Raw genomic sequence first — 20,465 nt, forward strand, 5'->3', positions numbered from 1 at the left:
CAGTGGCTGTAAATAGTAAATTAACTCAGGTCGCCTTGGGCTTAACCTGTTTGCCACACTGGTGTTTCTCATGAAGACTGAATGTGTAAATCCATATGAAGGAAACACAGCTACAGAATTTGAGAGAGAATTTTTGAGCTTCTCTGAATTTCAGCAATCTGCAGAAGACTCCAAATGTTAAAATAGTGTTTGAGAACGGTACTTCTGAAGTGTAGTATCTGTTCCTCTTCATTTTAAACCATTTTACAGCAAAATTCCAGTACATACTTCTGAAAAGATAAACTCCCAGTGCACTTTAAGAGGCCATGAAACCATCCAGAAAGCCTTGGCCAAGTCCAGAGAGGTACGGACTTAACAGTATTGGCTTAAGTTTCTACAGTGGTAGTTGGAAACAACAAATTGACTTGGGATATCTCGTTTTTATTATTATGTTTGATAAATATTACTTTCTGAAACTGTGTGCTGTAAGGGTGCATTAAGGAAATTTATTGACCATTTGGATAAATTTTGAGCAATTAGACTAGTGGATCTGCAAACAACTCACTAATATATTTTTTTTAACTGGTCTGTCTCTATTGCCACTGGTAACAAAGAATGACCTCACCATGCCAGGGTTGATTGAATTGATATACCTGCATCTGACCAAAAAGGCTTTTCCTCTGTGGAATTTACTAGCTTTTGGCTGTATGAGGCATAGTGTGGAAAATTACATAGGTATATGTGCTATTGCATAGAGACACACTTCTAGGAAATAGTCAAATGGAGAGAGGCTTCACAGAAGTTAAAATTGCCTCACACCATACAAAGAGCTGGAGTTCTTTTGGATATACTATGTTCTTCAGTGAAGCCTGGGTGAATGAGCACTGCACTTTGCCCAGAAGGCTGAAGGCTGGACATTTTTTAAAATCTGCTGACTTTAGTCAGGTGCTTCTAGCTAAAACACTCCTTTCTGAGCTGTAGCATTCCAGGGATTGTCAAACCAGTAATTTAACTGATCACAACAAATGTAGAAAAGCTGGAAGAGCTCCTGCCATTGAATTTCTACTCCTCTGGAGGATGTTTTAGTTCAAAATATACCTAACTTCTGGTTAATTTACAAGGTATCTCTGGAGAAAAAATTGAAATAATTGAATAGAAGGGTAATTTGATTCAGTAAATTGACTTTTTTTGATAGAAGGGTAGCCTCCTGCAGGTGTGAGATTCTTTCTGGGTGGTGCTGCTAAAGGAAGGCAGCGCTGCTGCTGAGATGTTCAAATTGTCTCAGAATACCCCACCATTATCCTCTGAGTGTTGCAGCTCAGTTAGGAACATCAATAAACTGAGAACTAAATGTTCCTGCCTATTGTGCTGTGACAAGCTCCTGGCTGACCTTTTAACAAATTTTGTGCTTCAGTTGTTGAGTCTGAGCCAGTAGAAAACAAAGCTGGGTGCAAGCTACTCTGCACGGCATGCTGTGCAAGGGCAGGTGGACAGAACACCTGCCTGCAAGCTCTCTTTGAATGCTTTTGGAAGGATGCAGTGGGTGGAGAGGAAACATCTTCAAACCTCTCTAATGCCGAGATCCATGGAGTCTCAGGATGATGTTTTCCAATGTTTGCTAGGCCATCTACAGTTTAGGAAAGTATTAAATAGCTTGACACTGGAACTTTTGAAAGTAAGAGCTGGGGTATCCTCCTGCTATATGGGACTCCGATTCACCTATGGCAGTAGCTGCTGACACAAAGCTGTGGGCCTTGGAAATGAGATTATCATTAAAAAAAGTAGGAAAAAGGTACCCAAACTCCTTCCTTATACATGCTAGGAAGTATTAACTCTCCAGAAGCAGCTTCAGGATATTCAACTGTGTCAAGAATTAATTTGTCTGCCATGTCTAGAGTCTGAATTCATGTACCCAAATTAGATTGTTGTTTTATGAAATGCCCTGTTAATATAATCTAAGACACATTCCTAGGATAAAGACCTGGTCTTGCTAAGATCTTACTGGATCTGTGCAATTAAATAACAGTAAGTGTAATTTAAGTTATGCTTCATGCTGTCCTATCTGAAGTAGTTTATGAATTAAGTATATGCTTAGGTGTTGGTACAGACTTGAAAAATATTTGGTGGGTTTGCAGGAGGTGGACCAGGAGTCTGAGTATGTGAAATTCCGAGCATAAAGTTTGGATTTCCTTTAGTTACTGAACCGTTAAAACCACTTTGTGTCCTTTTGGTTGATGTCTGTGCTGTTTTGGCAAAGGCTTGTGTATAATTGAGACATGATATATATAGCTCAAGATTGTCTTTTTGCTTTGTCTTGTTTGCAGCCCAGACACCAAGTATTTCCCTTGTTAGACAGAAACTGCTACTGTAGGATGCCACAAACACTTGTAATGTAATATTAAACAGCTCATATGGCTTTCCTTTGAATTATGTAGGCTTTGCTTACCCATGCCAATTGATGTGGTGTACACCTGGGTGAACGGCACAGATGTGGAACTGATCAAAGAATTGCAACAGGTCAGGGAACAGATGGAGGAAGAACAGAAAATAATGAGGTAATAATCTTAGATATTTTTTACCTTTAACTGACAGCAGCAATCTAATGCTGTACTAGTTTTCTTTGTTGTTATTTTTCCCATGTTACTCAATATGTAAATTAAAAGCACATTTTCATTTGATTATTCCCAAAACCTTGTTTCTGTTCTACTTTTAGCTGTCAAGTACTGTCTAATTAGAAAATTGTTTAAGATAAGTATAATAATTAATGCTGTCCTGTCATTAATTTGTGAAATGCCATGTGGAAAACTGTGTGTTGTGTATGTCATTTTGTATTGATTTCTATAACAGTTTGTAAATAATAATAAAATTGTGCCTCAAATATATAACCTCTCTTAATCTCTTTTTTCTCTCCCTATCCCCCTGGTATTTCTTTTAATAATAGGCTTCATAAAATCTTAAGCATGTTTCTTAAGTTCTTGGTTTTAGATTAGTTAGATTCATAGTCTCACAAATACTGAAACTGAGAAATGGGAAAATAATTTATGCATGGTATAAAGGTATGAATTGGCCTTTATCTGTGGAAGTAAAGACATGTATTGCTTCATTTGTTGTTGTAAATTGAGCTATAGAGTTCTGCAAAATTGCTTGTCTAGGCATTCAAACACAGGCTGCTGCAGATACCTTAGATTATGTCTTGTAGCCATTAATTTAGTTTTTGATAAGCATCTCTGTTCACGTCATCTGTTTTGGCCAGTAAATATGCTAAATGGAAGGACAAGTCTGTATTTTAAGGGTTATAATAATTTAGTTCAGAATAATGAGAAGTCCACAAGTTAATGGATTGATCTGATTTTTGTCATGCTATGTCTTGCAGTTTAGGTTCAATTGTCAGTATGATCTCAAGGGAAATTCTTGATCTTTTCTTTGTTACATAAACATTAGAAATATTAGAATTTTAAATTCATTTGACCTTAAACATACACAGTCTCTGCTCTGAAAAGCTTTCAAGTTTATGCTAATATTTTCCTACCAGCTCATATAGCTAATATTAGTGAGTTTATCTTTGTCATCACTCATGCTATGATTCCTATTCCAGGAAGGGAAAAACACATGTTTTTTTATGTAGGACTGGTTTGGAAAGTTGAGATTAAGCTTACAAATAAGACTGGTGTCTGTACCATGTTTGCTATCTACAGGGACACCTGGTTCTCTTCCATGTAGACAGTTATTTTTCATGGCCTTTGAAATCAATGAGCATTGCTATAAAAAGAGCTGTTTCACAGACCTTATCAGAATATTTATGTTAGGCAAAACAATCAAGTCAACCTAGTTTCAGGTCACTTCATCCTGGTTTCTTACCAGTGTTTTCCACTTTTGTTAAGTAACCTAATAATACTAGTAAGTAAGACAATAACCTAATAATAACCCCATAAATTCCTGTTAGCAGAAAGAGTCCTGCTGCCACAATTCTCAGCACAGCCATGAACGTTTGAGCTCCACACTGCACGTTAGCAGTGTAGGGCATGTGTCAGTCTGTACTCGCCTTGGTAAGGCCAATGGCAAGGCCTTGGCAGCTTTTTATCTGGGTTATTGGTGCTTTGACAACGTGTCCCTGACTCAATTAACAATATGCAATTAGACTCAATTCATTACTGTCAATTCAGTGTTATTTATTATCGTTGTTTTAATTTTGTAATAGGGAAATCCTTGGAAAGAATGCAACAGAACCAACAAAGAAAAGGTGAGATTTTGGGTGTAAATTGGAATAAATTGTATCCTACTCATTATTAGCTGAAAGCAGATGCTAGTTGTGGGGTGGTTTGATTTTCTATAGCCTATGCAGGTAGTCTTAGGTCACTTCAAGAGCTGACAGCATGAAAATTTTTTTTCTGAATAAAAGTAATGTTATTGTGACATATATGAATGAGCTTCTGATAACAGTTTCTGGAGTTTGGAATGCATATCTCTGTCACTCTTTAGGGTTAGCTCCTGTTCTGAGTATGAAAAAAAAGTCATGCTTTTGAATCATAAAACTCCAGGTACATATGCATTAAAAATTCAATGTTGCTTTCACCTGGCATTTGTCACATGGCACTGCAAGTAATTGTCTGTAGAGGGTCTGCACCTCTTGTGTTTCTGCTGTCAGGAATCAGCAGGACCTGGCATGTCCCAGCCATTTAGCTTGTTCTTTTGTTATTTAGAGATTTTTCTGTAAGGTCTCTTGCATGGGCAGACTTGGAAATCTTGGAAAGTTTAGAAAAAGCAGTTATGGAAATCTTGGAAACTTTAGGAAAAACAGTTATGGGAATGACCACTACGAGTCAGATATTTGCCTTCTGCAGGAAAATAAGCATGCTTGTCAATAATTTCCCCTTGCCACAGCAAATGTTACAATTAATCAGATTTCGCAAAAATTTTTCCCATTGCATCCAAGATTGCTTTTAATTTTTAGTTTTGTAGTGGTGCTAAATATGCCTTTGGTATTTTGCTGTAGTGAGAAGCAGCTGGAGTGTTTGCTGACACACTGCATCAAAGTGCCCATGCTTGTCCTGGATCCTGCGCTGCCTGCCAACATCACACTGAAAGACCTGCCCTCCATCCATCCTGCTTTACAAGCTGCTAACAATATGTTCTTTGTAGCAAAACCAAAAAATCCTTCCACCAATGTGACTGTGATTGTTTTTGATAGCCCTAAGGATGGTAAGAAGCTCTTTGTCAGATTCCATCTGGTTTTCTAGAGCAAGTTTTTTAAGCTGCTGTGAATTACTTTTGGGGTTGTTTTTTTTTTTTTTCCTCCAGTACTGACTTTGATGCTGATTTTCTGTTTGACTTTAGCCAGTCATTCAGTGTCTCTCTTGCCCTCAGACTGTTTCTCTGAATGATGACATTAATGATACTGTTTGCTTACCTCCCAGACAACTGATTACAGATGATTAGAGTTCTGTGCTTTAAAGAGCTATTGCAAAACAGGTTTGATATCTGAATATCTGTGTTGCTCTGATAATCTCAAGAGCCTGGGGTTTAGGCTGAGGAAGATTAGTTTTAGAAATCCTCTTTTAATTGCTGTGAAGTCTAGTTTGAATGATGTGTAGTAAGTTCTGCCCTTGTTCAAAGGATTAGCAACTGTAAAACAAAATTATTCATGTGTTTAACATTTTAGGTCTTAGAGCAGGAATGAGTTTCATATTTTGTTTAATATGTAATGCCTGACCACTAGTCCAACCACTGTTCTTTATTTTGCCACCAAGGTTTATCTACTATTTGTAAAGACAACTTTTCACACTATAAATACTCAAATGTCTTCAATTTGTAAAAGTATTTCTTGGTTACTTCAATACAGAAAAGAAGTGACTTTATACTGGAAGAAGTTTTTGATTTGCAATTTTATGTATTCTAGTTGAAGCTGCCCATTCTGGAATGTTAAAAGACAACAGCAAACAGATAGTATGGAGGGGCTACTTGGTATGTACTTTGACAATCTGTTGATTAGCTTTTGTATGTGTTAAACATTCTGTACATTTTTTAGAAAGTTTCTGTGTTATTCTCTTTTCATAACTCACATGTAGTAAAAAGTGAAAGCTTTCAGAGCAACCCTTATTGCTATGTGGATTATTCTACCTTTAAAATGGTCCTTATAACTTGTTTTCTTGTTTTAAGACTACAGACAAAGAAGTTCCAGGTCTGGTATTAATGCAAGACTTGGCCTTTCTTAGTGGATTTCCAGCTACATTCAAAGAAACAAACCAGCTACGAACAAAACTGCCAGACAGCCTGGCCTCTAAAGTAAAACTGGTAAGGCTCTGGAGGAGAGTGCCTTTGTTGTACTGGTCTTTTGGAATGGCTCAGGTATGGAATCTCACCCACCTAGGAGACTTAGGATATTTCTGAGAGTAATCTGGGGGTTTCTGTGCGATTCTTCCCTGAGCAGTGAAGAGTAGCAAATAGAACTCAAAGAGTTGCCTGCAAAAGACCAATTGTCCCTTCTGTGACTGCCTTATCAGTTTCTTTCAGCTATTTGCTGAAAGCTGTTGTCTTACTATAGAATTCTAGATCACTAGCTTGTTAAATGTGATGGAATTTTGTTTATGTAGCTTGTTAGCTTTTTCTTCCCTCTTAGTTCTCTTAACAGTAACAGCACTGAACCCTGTGTTTCTTACTGCCACATGCTCTGTAGGGTCTTAAAGTTGCACTTGAGCTCACCCAGCTGCGAGGCAACAGAAAACAACCTGTGTGACTGCCATTTAGTGCCTTCTGTTCTCCCCTGCTATTTGGGCATCTATTAAAGTTACAGTCAGATTTAATGGAAGGTAGAACGATAAGATATGTGTTAAAACCACTGGCTTTTGTACTGGAGGGAGATAGAGATGTGATTTGTGGGGTGAAAAGGATTGAGGCCAAGGAGTTTGTGGAAGAGGAGGAGTTAGCAGAGGTAATGGGATGGCAATCCATAGGTAATTTGTTTCCATCAGTATGATATATACCTGTAATATAGGCTAATTCACTTTGTGGCTAGTTCTTGGTGCTCAAATAAACCTGAGGTCCTTTTCCCTTTTCTTTTGTTTTTTTCTTTTGGTAGGCTGGGCTAACAACCCATGCACTCTGTTGCAGAAATTATCTTGTGTAATTCCTTTCATAGGCTGGTCACACTCCAACATAATGCAATCTCAAATTCTTTCTTGTCTCAACTTGTGTTAGCTGACTTCGAGCCTTGCTAATGGTAGAAACCTTGCAAAGTAAACACATTTGTACCTCTCTTGCTACATGACCTAAAACAGATTAATAGAGTTTTTAAGCACTTATTTATGCTTATATAGGTATTTTCTTTTGACTTTGCATCTCTAATGTCACAGCAGTTAAACAACAGTGGATATTCATATGGTTCATTGCTTTCCAGATGAACATAAAGACTGCATCTCTGGGTTGTCTTAGATATATTTTCCTTTTCCTTGTGTGTCTTTATGGAAGTGGCATCCTGTGCCTATTATCTTTTTATATGATTTTTCCTTACCCTGTCTTAGTTGTTTTTTTTTGTCATTGGTCATGTGTCATCTGTTTGTGCTGGTTCCCTCTTCCTTGATGTATTATCTCTGTGTAAACATTGCCACTGTGATTGCTCCTAAGAGCTCCGCTTCTGCAATTTGGTTAGGCAGATATAAACACTGCTTATATTTACAGATATAAATTGTGTTTATCTGTATAAACAGATTTTTTTCTCAGGTATCCACAACATTCTGTGGTTTTCTTTCCAGTCAACTTTGCTGTCTGTGTTTCTTTTCCTGGTGGATGCTTTAGAGCAATGAAATCAGGATTATTATACCCTGTGTGGTCATAGCAGTGAATACTTTCCCAACCAGTCCTCTATTCTTGATAGCAGTAATTCATGTATGTTATAAGAAACTTATGTATGTGAAGGTAAGAAATGTTTTATTTTCATGCATAAAGATTTTTACATCAAGTGTGGATGTGGTTATTTCCATAGAAGCCTTTGGTAGGTTCTGAGCTCAGAGTCATTTCTTCTTTCAGTGGATATGGCAGGTAGGCAGTAATGGTAAACACAGCCAAGTGTGGTTGGTGGGTTAGTGCTACAGTTAAGTAGAAAAAAGATTGATTATTTACAGTCTCCACTGACATTTTGTAGCAGTTCCTCTCTTGTTATCATTTCTGGAATTTCCAAAGTGATGTGAGATGCTTGGTGGAGAGGAAGAAAGTTGTACTCTCATAAGTCTGAGACTTGTGTCTCATAGATGCCTCCTGATCTGTCTACTTTAAGTGGCTGTTTCTTACTTCAACACCACAAGTAAGGAAATAATAATAATAAATGCTTTGAGCAATGCTGCTATTAGATGAGCAATGCTGCTACTAGAAGGAAAGAAAGGTGAGAAAAGTAGGAATGTAGTTATTGGTGCATTTGTGTTGTATGTTGATAATGCTGTTTTGGCTGGATTGCTTTAGTTTGGTTGAAATTACTTCTAAATCCAAGGCAGACCAAAGCTTCTTCATCTAGACCAGATAGTTCTTCTAAAAATCTAAATATCTGAACAAAGCAGCTGAGCTCAACTAAAGGTGATTAAAATGTGAAGATTCATGATATAATAGACTGTTTTCAAGGTGGATTATATCTGTTAAGAGTCTACTGATTTTTTTTTTTTTTTTTTTTTTTTACTTATAGCCTGCACTGTAATGTAAAGGTATGGGAGTTTATTTCAAGATGAAAGTTGAACAGCAGTGTGTCTGCTGGTCACATTTGTTGTTGTCGGTCATGTGTTATGACAGATGAAATTGAAAGTGATATTTGACAGCTTTTTATTTGTTTTATTAGAAAGCCACTAGATGGAGGTGTTACTCTGGTTGTGCAGCTGATGGCTGCTGAGCTGTTTCTTTAAGACTGAAAGCTGTTTCTTTAAGACCTATATGTGAAGAACAATTGAATATTTAATTTTTGTTTCCTGCCTGCCACCTTAACTACATTTCTAAAGGAGACTATTATTCGGCCTGAAGAGATGCTTGTAACTTAAAAACTACATTTGTTTAATAACTTGATTTGTTTGCTTTTGGGTTTTTTGCGGCTGTCATGCTAACAGTTTTTCACTGAAATTGTACAGAGTACTGTACAAAATTTTTGGAGAGAGTTGATTTTTCCTTCAATATTTAATATCCTGATTGCTTCAAGGACAGCTAAGAGCTTGTGGATCTCCCTGTTTGCAAAGTATCATCTCCTTTAATCCACATGCACACACACTTCTATAATATAGACAAGGTATGTTAGAAACTTAGGGGAGTCTTACTGATGGAAGTAAATCCACATGGGAAACTGCAGGCACAGTGATGTTGGATATTTTCTGTCCTCAGTGGAGGATGAGGGGTTTGGGATTCTTACTGCTGCTCATCAATGTTTCTGGAGCAAACAGGTGGCTCCAAGAAATGGTATTATGATCACATAAATACAGCAAGTAAGCTAGTTAGTTATTTCATCAGATAACTTCACTGTAGTCTAACTTTACTGATAGCCTGCTTAGGAAAGGACTGGTTTCTTCAAAAGGTATAACTGGAAAAAAACCCACTTTGATGTAATAAAAATGATCTATTCAGTGCAGGGGTTAGCTAAATTCTGATGCTGAGAAATGGAACATGTTTCTCCACTGCTTCCTGTATATGCTTGGAATATTACAAATTAAAAATGACTGCATATATGCTGTGTTAGTGGGGGGTAAGTGTTTGTAATCAAAGTAGGAGTTTGTAGTACAGGTACTTACTTTGCTGAGTTTGGGAGCAAGTTAAAGAAAAACTAAATGTTCTCACATGCTTTCAAAGCTCTAGGATGGTAATATTTTTGGTTTGTTGTATATATGATTTATGAGAGAGATTCTAAGGGACTGTGTGACACTGTTGTATTGCTAAATAAAGCACATACCCAGTGCTGGCAGCTTTGCAATCTGCAGCATTTCAATGCTGATATTTTTGGAGGTTGCTGCCTGCAGTCCGTAACTATACCTCAGCCATTCAGCTACTGAAGCCATCCTTTCCACCCATAAGTTCAGATGATTCCCTGGAAGGTCTGAGATTTATCAGATTTTTCTAATGACAGGCCTCATAAGTCAGATTGAAAGATCTCAAATAGCATATGAGTCAAAGCATCAACAGCTTTAAAATGTCACAAGTGGAACAGCTGGTCTTGCTAAGGGAAGGGCTGCTAACTCTGGGGCAAGTGTTGTTTTAAAATGAGCAGAAAGGGTCAGATTTAATTTAAAAAAAAAAAAACAAACAAAACACTTAGAGTTGTTCCAAAGGGACCTATGACTTTTTTGCTTTTTTTGAGCATGATTATTAAAATTTGATAGCTTATGAATTGCATTTACACTGAAAATTTGGTAGATGTGGTTGTCTTATATTGCCTGAAGGAACAAAATTAGGCATAGCATCATTAATGATTAACTGTGTTTATTCTTAATTAGACTATTGAATGCACACACTTGGAAAATCAAAGTGCAGTCATGCTTTTAGGTTGATTGGGTCTGCTCATCTTGCTTCATATGGTAAACACAGCATTTATGGGGTTATGCCATATTCCTAGGGAGCTGCTTTGATGCCTTGTGATCTGTAAACTATACTGCTGTTAGAGTGTGTAGTGCAAGCCCCTGATCCGGTGCATTATGAGATCTGATATACAGACTTACTGGTGGCAAGAGATAAAAACAGCAAACAGATCAAACAGTCCACAACTAAGAAATGACCTTAGCAGCATATTGGCAACCAGCACTAAGGGCTTGGAGACCCACATGGATTAGCTCTGGAGCCCTTTGTATCTCAGATTTCGGAGCTGTAGGTTGAACTAACTGTGAACCATTCTGAACGTTTCACACTTCTGACAGTGACGATACATCAGTGCCCTAATTTTCTGAGATCATTCCTTGTTTAATATGGGGGAAAAAAGGACAATTCTTTCAGTCACATAATAAATCATGAATCTTGTTATTGGAGTGACAGAGAATGGGTGGGGACTTAGTATTCATTTACTCCCAAAATACTTAAAATATTAAAAGGTTTACCATTGCTGCATCATTGTGTAAAGAGACATTTACTTTACAAAGTGAAAATTAAACATAATGTTTTGTATCTTTAAATGTTTTTTAATTCCCATTTTACCACTTACTTTTGTGTTTTTACGAAATTGTAGCTCTTTAAAAACAATGCTTACCAGTCATTCTTTGAAGTAACTCTAGTAAAAATAATACAACAAAAAGATGGAAGAGTGCTGCTGGAGTTGTTTTCTCTGCTTTTATAGTTGCAGCTCTATTCAGAAGCCAGCGTGGCTCTCTTGCAACTGAACAACCCCAAAGGTTTCCAAGAACTGAGCAAGCAAGCAAAGAAGAACATGACTATAGATGGGAAAGAATTGATGCTTAATCCTGCCTATTTACTGTGGGACCTCAGCTCTGTCAGTCAGGTGGGTAAGTTCTCTTAAAGCAGGTAAATGCTAAAAACCTTTCAAAACTGCATGTAGAGGCTAACTAGTCAATGACAAGGAACATGGGATTTTTTCCAGAAGCTTGGAAATATTAAGAATCAAATATTTATTTGCTTGTAAGAAGACATCACAAGAACACTGTCCAGTTCTCAAATCAATGGGAAGGATCAAACAGTGTAATACTTAATTTAAATTTCCCTGTTCTCCACTAAGTGAAAAATGTTGCCCTCTGCACACATATTCTGATAAAGCTGTGTGTAGTTAAGTCCTGAAAGGCTTAACTGATCCTGACTGGCAGATAAGCAGGCTACTTCTGTGGGGCGATAGAGAGTTTTTTAACAAACATGATTGTCTCGTTCCCAATATATTTCTTAAACAATTTTTACTTTGAAGCATCATTTATGCTGAGCAAGTGCTAATGACTTCTCTTTCAAAAATTCTGAAGTCCTGAAATACAGGTGTCAGTAAGGAAAGGAGATTAAATGCTTTTGATACAATGAAGGATGTTTGGTTTAAGAACAGAAAATTAAATAATAAGGTGTCTGTTTCAAGATAAGATATTGTATAATCTTTGGGTTTTTCTTCCTGCTGGAATTTAATTTTTAACAGTAAATGTCAAGTGGCATGGTTAGTTTGCCCACTCCTGAAAAGCTTGCAGTCTGTCTTCGTATCCTGTGATGGGACTTTTTGGGAATTTTTCCAGGTTAATACCAGCCCTGAGCTCAAACTTTATATTTCCCCATGTTGAAATTACAGTTTATTTTGTGATGGATACCTAGCCAATGACTACTGGTGCTGTTAAAAAGGTTTCAGTTGTTACTCTTTTGCGAATGTGAAAGCTGTGTTACTGCATATATTAGTAAACTTACGTACAGTGTGTAGAATTTGCAGTGAAAATAGTAATTATTAAACATTCAACTATTTTCTTGAGTTTTCTGTTTCATCTGGAATTTAGAAAAGTTCCTTTTAGGCAGCCTTACTTGCTGGCTTTAGGAGAGGTCATTAAGCTCTTAAAAATGCGAAAAGAAACATGTTCCAGTGTCCTAAACCTAATTTTGTTACTTGACTGATAAGTTTCTTACTGAAATGTTTTCTATTTAATAAAAATATACAGAAACATTTAGCTATTTGGCTAAATTATTTAGGCTAAGTTCTGTTAATTTTCTCCTGCTTAAATTCTTTAAAATAATAGAGTAGGGGACAATTGAAGAGCAGCTACATCATGACACTTCCAGTATATCTATATTAGGTGACATTTATATACAGATCATGATGCAATGTACTTGAAACTGGATTTCAGAAACGTGGTGTTACTGGTTTGAAATGCAGGAAGGGGGTGTTTTTTCTGCTTCATTCTCCAATAATTTCTTTCAGCATGGTCAGCAGACATCCTAATTATACCAGGTGTTCAGCCAATTATGTCAGAACACTGTATTGTTTGCCTTGATAATTTGGAAGAGTATGATTCTTTATAAGAATAATGTTGATATATATATAAAAATACTTTTTATTTCTGAATGTCTAAGTCCTGAAGTGCTTATGCACCCGTATGCCAAAGCACTCTGTCCTTACCTAGCTGGATCAGAACTTTAGTGTTCTGTTTAAAATCTAAGAAATGATTTTTTTTCTCTCTGTAGTCCAAGCAGGATGAAGATGTTTCTGCCAGCCGCTTCGAGGACAACGAAGAGCTGCGGTACTCGTTGCGGTCAATAGAGAGACACGCCCCTTGGGTACGGCACATTTTCATTGTCACCAATGGGCAGATTCCTTCCTGGCTTAACCTGGATAATCCTCGGATAACTATAGTGACACATCAGGTAAAATTCCACTGTGAAAGGGCCAACAAAGATAGCCTGTTTGATTTGAAATGCAGTTATCCTCTTGCAGCAAAAGGCTGCATTTGTTTGGAAGAAGTGGCAACCTCTTCTCTTGCTCACCCCAGGTTTTATCATTTATGTCTTTATATTTGGGCTAAACAGAATATATATCAAGCCTGTTAGTACAATCTTCCAAATATTGAGGCTTCAGCTAACATGCACCCTGGTCTAATTTCCTTATAGAGTCTATATATAAAAACCTGGGGAGAAGAAAATGTAATCTGAATGTATAAGCAGTCTCTAAAAACCATTAATAACCTAATAGGCTTGTGTTGAGGCAGGATGGATTACAATTCCTGTGACTAAAAAGATGGCTACAAAAAAAAGTAGCTATGCATTCTCAAAAGCTTATTTAAAAAGAGAAAAGGAATCCTTCAAGCTTCCTGAATAAGTGAAACCAAATTGTCTAGTTACTACAAGATGAGTAATTTTGGTATCTGGACATGACATAGGAATTCTGCACAATCGAAGTACTAAGGAGATACTTACTCAGCTTCTTCTGCTGACTGCTGGTGAAGTAACTTGCAAAAGATGGGACAATCCTGACTTTTTGAATGATGCAACAGGTTCAGTTTGCTAGAAGTTTTGTGCAGCCTGAAATTAATGAGAATTATAAATGTGTACTCTGAGCCTGGTCCAGTACTCACTGAAAGAGGAGTGTGTGAAAGTTTGTGACTTTGTGAGCAATCAGGTGCAGCTTCTTAGTTAAGCAGAAGAACTGAAAATGGTTTTGTGTGGGGAAAGAGATACTCAAGTCTTTTTTTTTTCTTTAATGTCTTTTTTCTTTTGTATCTATCTTCATTCTTGATATTTTTTTTTAAATAGATACGTGTCAAGTATTTGTATGCCTGACTGAAACAGTTTTTGGTTGTTGGGGGTTTTCTTGTTTTAGGAAATATTTCAGAATGTGAGTCACTTGCCTACCTTCAGTTCACCAGCTATTGAAAGTCATATTCATCGTATCAGTGGCCTTTCTCAGAAGTTTATTTATCTCAATGATGATGTTATGTTTGGGAAGGATGTTTGGCCTGATGATTTTTACAGTCACTCAAAAGGTCAAAAGGTAAGCCATTATGAAAAGGTATTTTAGCAGAAGTAGAACTTTTTTACTCTAATGATAAAAGTCAAAGGAATGCTACTTTGAAAGGGAGAGCACTAACTCCCCCTTTTAACTAGAGAACTGTTGGCTAAGGTTCAGAGTGTAGAAGACTCTTCTCTGTATTTGTAAGTTTCTTGTTTGCTCCTGTTTGGGTGGTTATAATGGTTCCTCTGTCAGGATTCACTCTAGTTTCAGAGTTATTCTCTAATTCTCCTACTTCCTGTTGAAGCACTGGTAAGACTGATGTGGTGTTTGGAAGTTGCCAGTCTTCCTTCCTTGCAATTTTGTTTTGTGGGAAATACACAAAACAAACAAGAATTGACTTTTCTGTGGAAATACTGAGGTTAGATGACATTTGAAGTGGTCATAATATTAAAGTTTACCGTTAATTGCCTCTGTTCAGACATAATAGCTTTACCCAATCTGTATATAATCATATATATATACACACACACTATATATATATATATAATTGTTTGCTAAAATAATAGATGTCGTTCCACGTTTATTAGTGTAAAGTAACTTAGTCATTCAACAAACCCATTATCAACAACTGGGGTTTAAGGAATGAAAGCAGGCTGAGGAAACATTAGCAATAGTTATGCATAAACACTCTGCCTGCCAGCAGGGTTTTCATCCGTTAGCTTGATCTACAAGAGTGACATGGAGGAAAAAAAAAGATGATTTATATGTTATTATTTCTATTAAAGCAGTGGGTACACAAGGCACTGGAGACCAATGAATTAAACATTTTATGCAGGCAGATGCACACACTTGCATACAAATACAGAAGGGTTGAGCAAAATTAGTTTAAGCTACATTAAAATAATTGTACCTGGAGATGTTAAAGAGGCTTTTAGTTTTAAATCTCTAAGGATGGAGGCATATAACTGCAAAACCATATTGTTTCAGCATTTGTATTGTTTTTTAGTTATTCATCCCAGCTATGATGATGAAGTCAGCTTACGTGCAGTGTTGTTTGTGATAACCTGATCAGCAAGTGTTGCTGTAGGAAATATGCTGCTAAGATCTTGAAACAATAAAGTAAAGGAAAATGTGTGGGGTTTTTAATGCCTCCTCCTTTGAAAGAACAAACATGCACACTTTTTATCCTGCCAGTTCTTAGGATTATTTAAGTCATAGAGGATGAGATGCTTCAAGGGATTATGTTCAACATGTGCAGTTTATCTCATGACTGCTTAGTAATGAAGAAACATTTTGAGTCAGGAGAACAAGTGAACTGCAGAGCTATTTCAGAGTTTAAGTTCACCCTTCCTATCTGACAAGAGAGAAGATATTAGTTTTCATTGGAACATGGTTTGCAATAGTAGATTTGGGAAGTCCTACTTTCCATTTCTGGCTGTTGTGGCTTTGCTGTATGGCCTTGGGAACTCTTCAGTTCTTCCTTCCCTTTGAAAGGGGTAACATTTACTTCACAGACAATGGGGTTTAAATTCTATTTGTAAAGTTCTGTGAAATCTTAAGACACTGTACACAGGGAGACATTATTGTAAGTCTCCATATTCAAAGAAACGAGCTCAGTTGACTTCTATTTGCCAGTCCTTGTCTCAGAATTTAATGTTGTTCCAGGTGTACTTGACGTGGCCTGTGCCAAACTGTGCTGAGGGATGTCCTGGCTCATGGATTAAAGATGGTTACTGTGATAAAGCCTGTAATAACTCAGCATGTGATTGGGATGGAGGTGATTGCATTGGTAAGACAGCAATGTTGAATTTAGGAAAAGTGAGCTGTTTGTTTTTCCTTACAAGAATTATTCTTTAATTTGTCTTTTTCATATAACTACAGTATTTGCCTCCTTTAATAATAAAAATAGTTGACTTCTAGAGTAAAACCTTATTTCTTGCAGACGACAATTTTTTAAGAAAAATGACATGAAATAATAGGGCATAGGATAATCTTTCTTTAGGTATCAAATTTGATTAGCTGAGTGGAGATGTTTTGAAATTTAAATTATTATATATTAATATACAGTATTATATATTTAGACTCACAGTCTATATAATGGATTGTGAAGCTGCACTATTAGTTCCTAGATCAAATTTTCAGGACTGCAGTGTAATAAAATAAAGTGGTACTTCTGGATTGAGGAAGTGATACCTTTCTAGGAGACTGCAAAGTCAAGACTGCAAGCACAAGGAGTAGTAAATCAGTTTTCTGCCTGCCTTTTTGAAGTTAAGACAATATATGGTACTTTGGATAACCTTTTCACTTGATTCCTAAGCTTCTACACTGAGTGTAAAATCTATAGTATGCACAAACTCTCAGAAGTCTAGTTAGGATTTGCCCCTTTTTAATGTCATTGATTATTGTTTAGTCTTCAGTCTAGCTTTGACATGGTGGCCTTAATGTGCCTTTCTTCAATTATTTGAAATTCTTACTTCTGCTGAGTTTGGTTTTTTCTCTTTTCTCTAGGTAACAGTGGGGGCAATCGCTATGTTGCTGGTGGAGGTGCAGTTGGAGGTATTGGGAACGGCCCGCCATGGCAGTTTGGAGCAGGAATAAGTGGTGTTTCATACTGTAACCAAGGCTGTGCTAATTCCTGGCTAGCAGACAAATTCTGTGACCAGGCCTGCAATGTCCTCTCATGTGGATTTGATGCTGGTGACTGTGGCCAGGGTATGTAAAATTGCTGATGAACTTCCTGTGGGGATTCTCTTGAATTGCCTGACCTTTCCTAGTTTGTCATTGCTCCCAGACTGGGCTAAGATGTCCTGTACAAGCATCTTCACCTGACCAAGGACAGTTGAATTGATGATGCCTGTAGCAGTTAAGAAGTTTCAAGAGCCTCTATAATGTTGACAGTGTGAGTTCAAGTCTGGCCCTGGGCTCTTGTTAAAGGCTTCTTTCAGTCACAGGTGAACTTGTCTGAAGTTCTTTTGCATATGAAAGATTAGCAAGAAGTGGACAAAGTGGTTTAAAGTGTTGTCTGATATATGCAGGAGAAGATTTTTCCTGTTTGGAAGAGCAAAGGCTCCCTTGCATTTCCGCTGGGACTAATGTGTTTCTGGTGATTCCATTGCTAGCAGTGGGGTTTTGTTCATCTGGGAGGTGACAGATAATCTGTATTCTGCTGTGGGAGGGAGAAATTCCTATCTGAAATGTTCTATTTCAAATCAAGATGCAGCACTGTAGCAGTGAACTCCAGCTGTTGTAACATTACTCTCTTAAAGTATGGCAAAAATATAATATGGGCAAGCTACTTATGACTGAGACATAATTTTAAGTGACATGATAATAAGGCACTTTAGGCTTTTCAGGTAGAGATTGAAAGAGTGATGAATTATACTGGTTTTTAGAATTAGCATGGGAGTGTCTGGTAGCTTTGTATATCTGAGTATGTTCTAGTCATCCATTACTAAAGATAAGTGAGCAAGAAACTGGAAACTAGAGTAAGTGTTCTTTCACAAATGTGTCTCCCTGTTAATATAGTGTCTGTAGCTGGGCATATTGCTATTAAAAAAAGAGCGAAAGATAAATGTTATGCTGAAAATTGACAGAAATTTGTTTTGTTTCTTGTTTGGGTTTTTTTTTTCCCAGATCACTTTGAAGAGATGTACAAGGTGATGCTTCAGCTTAATCAGACCTACTATGTTATTCCCAAAGGTGAATGTCTGCCCTACTTCAGTTTCAGTGAAATAGCCAAGAAAGGAATTGAGGGCTCATACAGTGATAATCCAATTATCAGGCATGCTTCAGTTGCTAACAAATGGAAAACTATCCACCTAATCATGCATAGTGGCATGAACACAACTGTGATCTATTTTAACCTTACATTCCTAAATAAAAATGATGAAGAGTTTAAAATGCAAATAGCTGTTGAAGTTGATACTAGGGAGGAGCCAAAACAGAACACAACTTCCATGCAAAAATCTGACTCTGATTTTAAAAGTGTAACTTCAGTGCCAGAAGCTGAAATGATATTTGAGGATATTCCAGAAGAAAAACGCTTTCCAAGAGTCAGGAGACGTAGAAATGGCACAAAAGAGAGTGTACCTGAAGAGCTGATAATCCCGTCAGTAAATGTGTCTCTTCTTCCTGAAGATGTCCAACTAGCACTGCAGAAACTGGACTTAAAACTACTAAATGGTGATGTAACTCAGAAAGGGTATAATCTATCCAAGGCTGCTCTTCTGAGACCTTTCCACTTTTTAAGCACAGCAAAGAGTATTGTAGGCCTGGAAAAAAAGGGCATGCATGATCATTCAGAAGATGAAAAGAACCAGAGCAACTGGGAGAAGTCTTATAAAGATGTAAATGATGGCAAAATAAAAAGAGTAAAAGCAAAGGAAGAAGTTCCTTCGAGGCTTATGGGAGTGAAGGGGACTGTTGTGACAATGAGCACAAATAAAGATATTTTTTACAAAGTACAGCCGAAAGCCACGCTTCCCTCCCAGAGCATGGGGAAAAAAAATGAAACTCGAGAAAAGGTATTGAATGCACTCATATTAAAGGAAACACAGAAATCAAAACATACTGGGAATTTTGATCCTGGAGAAGGCAAACAGCGGATGGAAGGAATAAAAGAGCCTGAGCAGGTGGATGCAAATATGAAGGAGGGGCTAGTGGGAAGAAAATTGCAGTCTTATGCTGGAAGTTACCAAGGCTTTTTGCCATGGGAGAAAAAGAAATATTTCCAAGATCTTCTTGATGTGAGTTTCTTAATGTTATTCCTTACCGGAATAGTTGCATCTTTCTGCATGTATTGGAATATTGTTAATGTGATTTATTAATTTGAAATTTGATTTGCCTTTGAGGCAAATGCTGGGATTTTTTTTGAAGATACTTTTACACATAAAATGTGCCTTGTTTATGGTCTGAACCTCTCTTAGCTAGGTGGTAGAAGTCAAATAATGATTTCTGTTCCATTTCTACTACCTTTTCTTGGTCAAATTCATTTTTTGGTCATTGTATGGTGTCACAGGGCTCTTGCTCAGACACATATAGCACTATAACAGAAAGCTTAAATTTTGTTTAGATTGTATTTATACATTTATGGATTTAGTTTGTGTTTAAGAAATACAGAAAATAGGTATAATGATAAATAATTAAATTCTAGAAGTTAAATTTAAAGCCTGCAAAGAAACTCCTTATCTAGATTGTGTCAAGAAAATGTATAGGAAATTTTCTCTGCTTCCATCCAGAGAATTTTGGCAGTTTTGAAAAACTCTATAAGAGAAGATACCATGCTTCGGTTGGTAGCAGCTTCTTTGCCCTATTTCACACAGAAAAGGGCTGTGTTTTATAAAGACTATCTCTGTTCATCTGAGATTGAATTTTGCATGAAAAATCTTTATATCAAATCTATCAAATATTGATGAATAATCTGCAAAAAAAGGCAGTATTACAAATAATTCTGATGCCAAATAAGGCTCTAAGTGTGTGTGAGGTGTCAGAGCACAAATATTAAGGAAGCCTTTTAAGGAGTAGTTTTCCTCAAAGTATGAAAGCTTTAAGGAAAAGTTTATTTTATTTATTTTTAAAGGAAGATTTAAGGAATATGAAGAAAAATATTAAAATATTCTCGTTCTGTTTTCAGATGAGTTGGCTGCTGGCTTAAATGTCATGTTTCCTAGTGTTTTCTGACTTTTTCAGTAATGTAACCTAGATTTATGCTTGTCCTGCTCTTTAGGAAGAAGAATCGTTACTCAAAGAAATGTCATACTTTACTGAAGGTAAACATTTTGGAAGGCAGCTGAAAGATACATTTGCTGATTCCCTTCGATATGTAAATAAGCTGTTAAACAGCAAGTTTGGATTTACATCTCGTAAAGTCCCTGCTCACATGCCTCACATGATTGACCGTACTGTTATGCAAGAGCTCCAGGATATGTGAGTGTGGTTTTGCTTGGAATAATGTAAAGCTGTGGGAAATTCTACTTTTCTGTTGTTTTACAGTAGCCATTTCCAGTGTGTTAATGGCTACTTGTTAAAATTATATTTTGGAAAAGAAAATAAGAAATTTACAACATTACAGTTGGGATACAGTGAGATTTTGAGGCACTTTCAAAATTCTGGATAAGAATTT

General features: G+C 36.8%; 1 protein-coding gene across 3 annotated transcripts in view; it reads left to right on the forward strand.

The window, feature by feature from the left end:
* The window catches only part of GNPTAB (N-acetylglucosamine-1-phosphate transferase subunits alpha and beta), a 38,046-nt gene that overhangs the window by 7,443 nt on the left and 10,138 nt on the right, over window positions 1–20,465 (forward strand). For all 3 annotated transcript variants that reach the window (XM_030263198.4, XM_030263197.4, XM_030263199.4), the window contains exons 3-14: window positions 2,415–2,534; window positions 4,178–4,219; window positions 4,973–5,178; window positions 5,876–5,940; window positions 6,136–6,270; window positions 11,261–11,422; window positions 13,081–13,260; window positions 14,213–14,383; window positions 16,010–16,133; window positions 16,853–17,056; window positions 17,978–19,089; window positions 20,070–20,269. In XM_030263198.4, the coding sequence (XP_030119058.4) occupies window positions 2,415–2,534; window positions 4,178–4,219; window positions 4,973–5,178; window positions 5,876–5,940; window positions 6,136–6,270; window positions 11,261–11,422; window positions 13,081–13,260; window positions 14,213–14,383; window positions 16,010–16,133; window positions 16,853–17,056; window positions 17,978–19,089; window positions 20,070–20,269 (2,721 nt within the window). The remainder of the gene's footprint in view (window positions 1–2,414; window positions 2,535–4,177; window positions 4,220–4,972; window positions 5,179–5,875; window positions 5,941–6,135; window positions 6,271–11,260; window positions 11,423–13,080; window positions 13,261–14,212; window positions 14,384–16,009; window positions 16,134–16,852; window positions 17,057–17,977; window positions 19,090–20,069; window positions 20,270–20,465) is intronic.

Source organism: Taeniopygia guttata, chromosome 1A (genome assembly GCF_048771995.1).
Source record: "Taeniopygia guttata chromosome 1A, bTaeGut7.mat, whole genome shotgun sequence".
NCBI lineage: Eukaryota > Metazoa > Chordata > Aves > Passeriformes > Estrildidae > Taeniopygia > Taeniopygia guttata.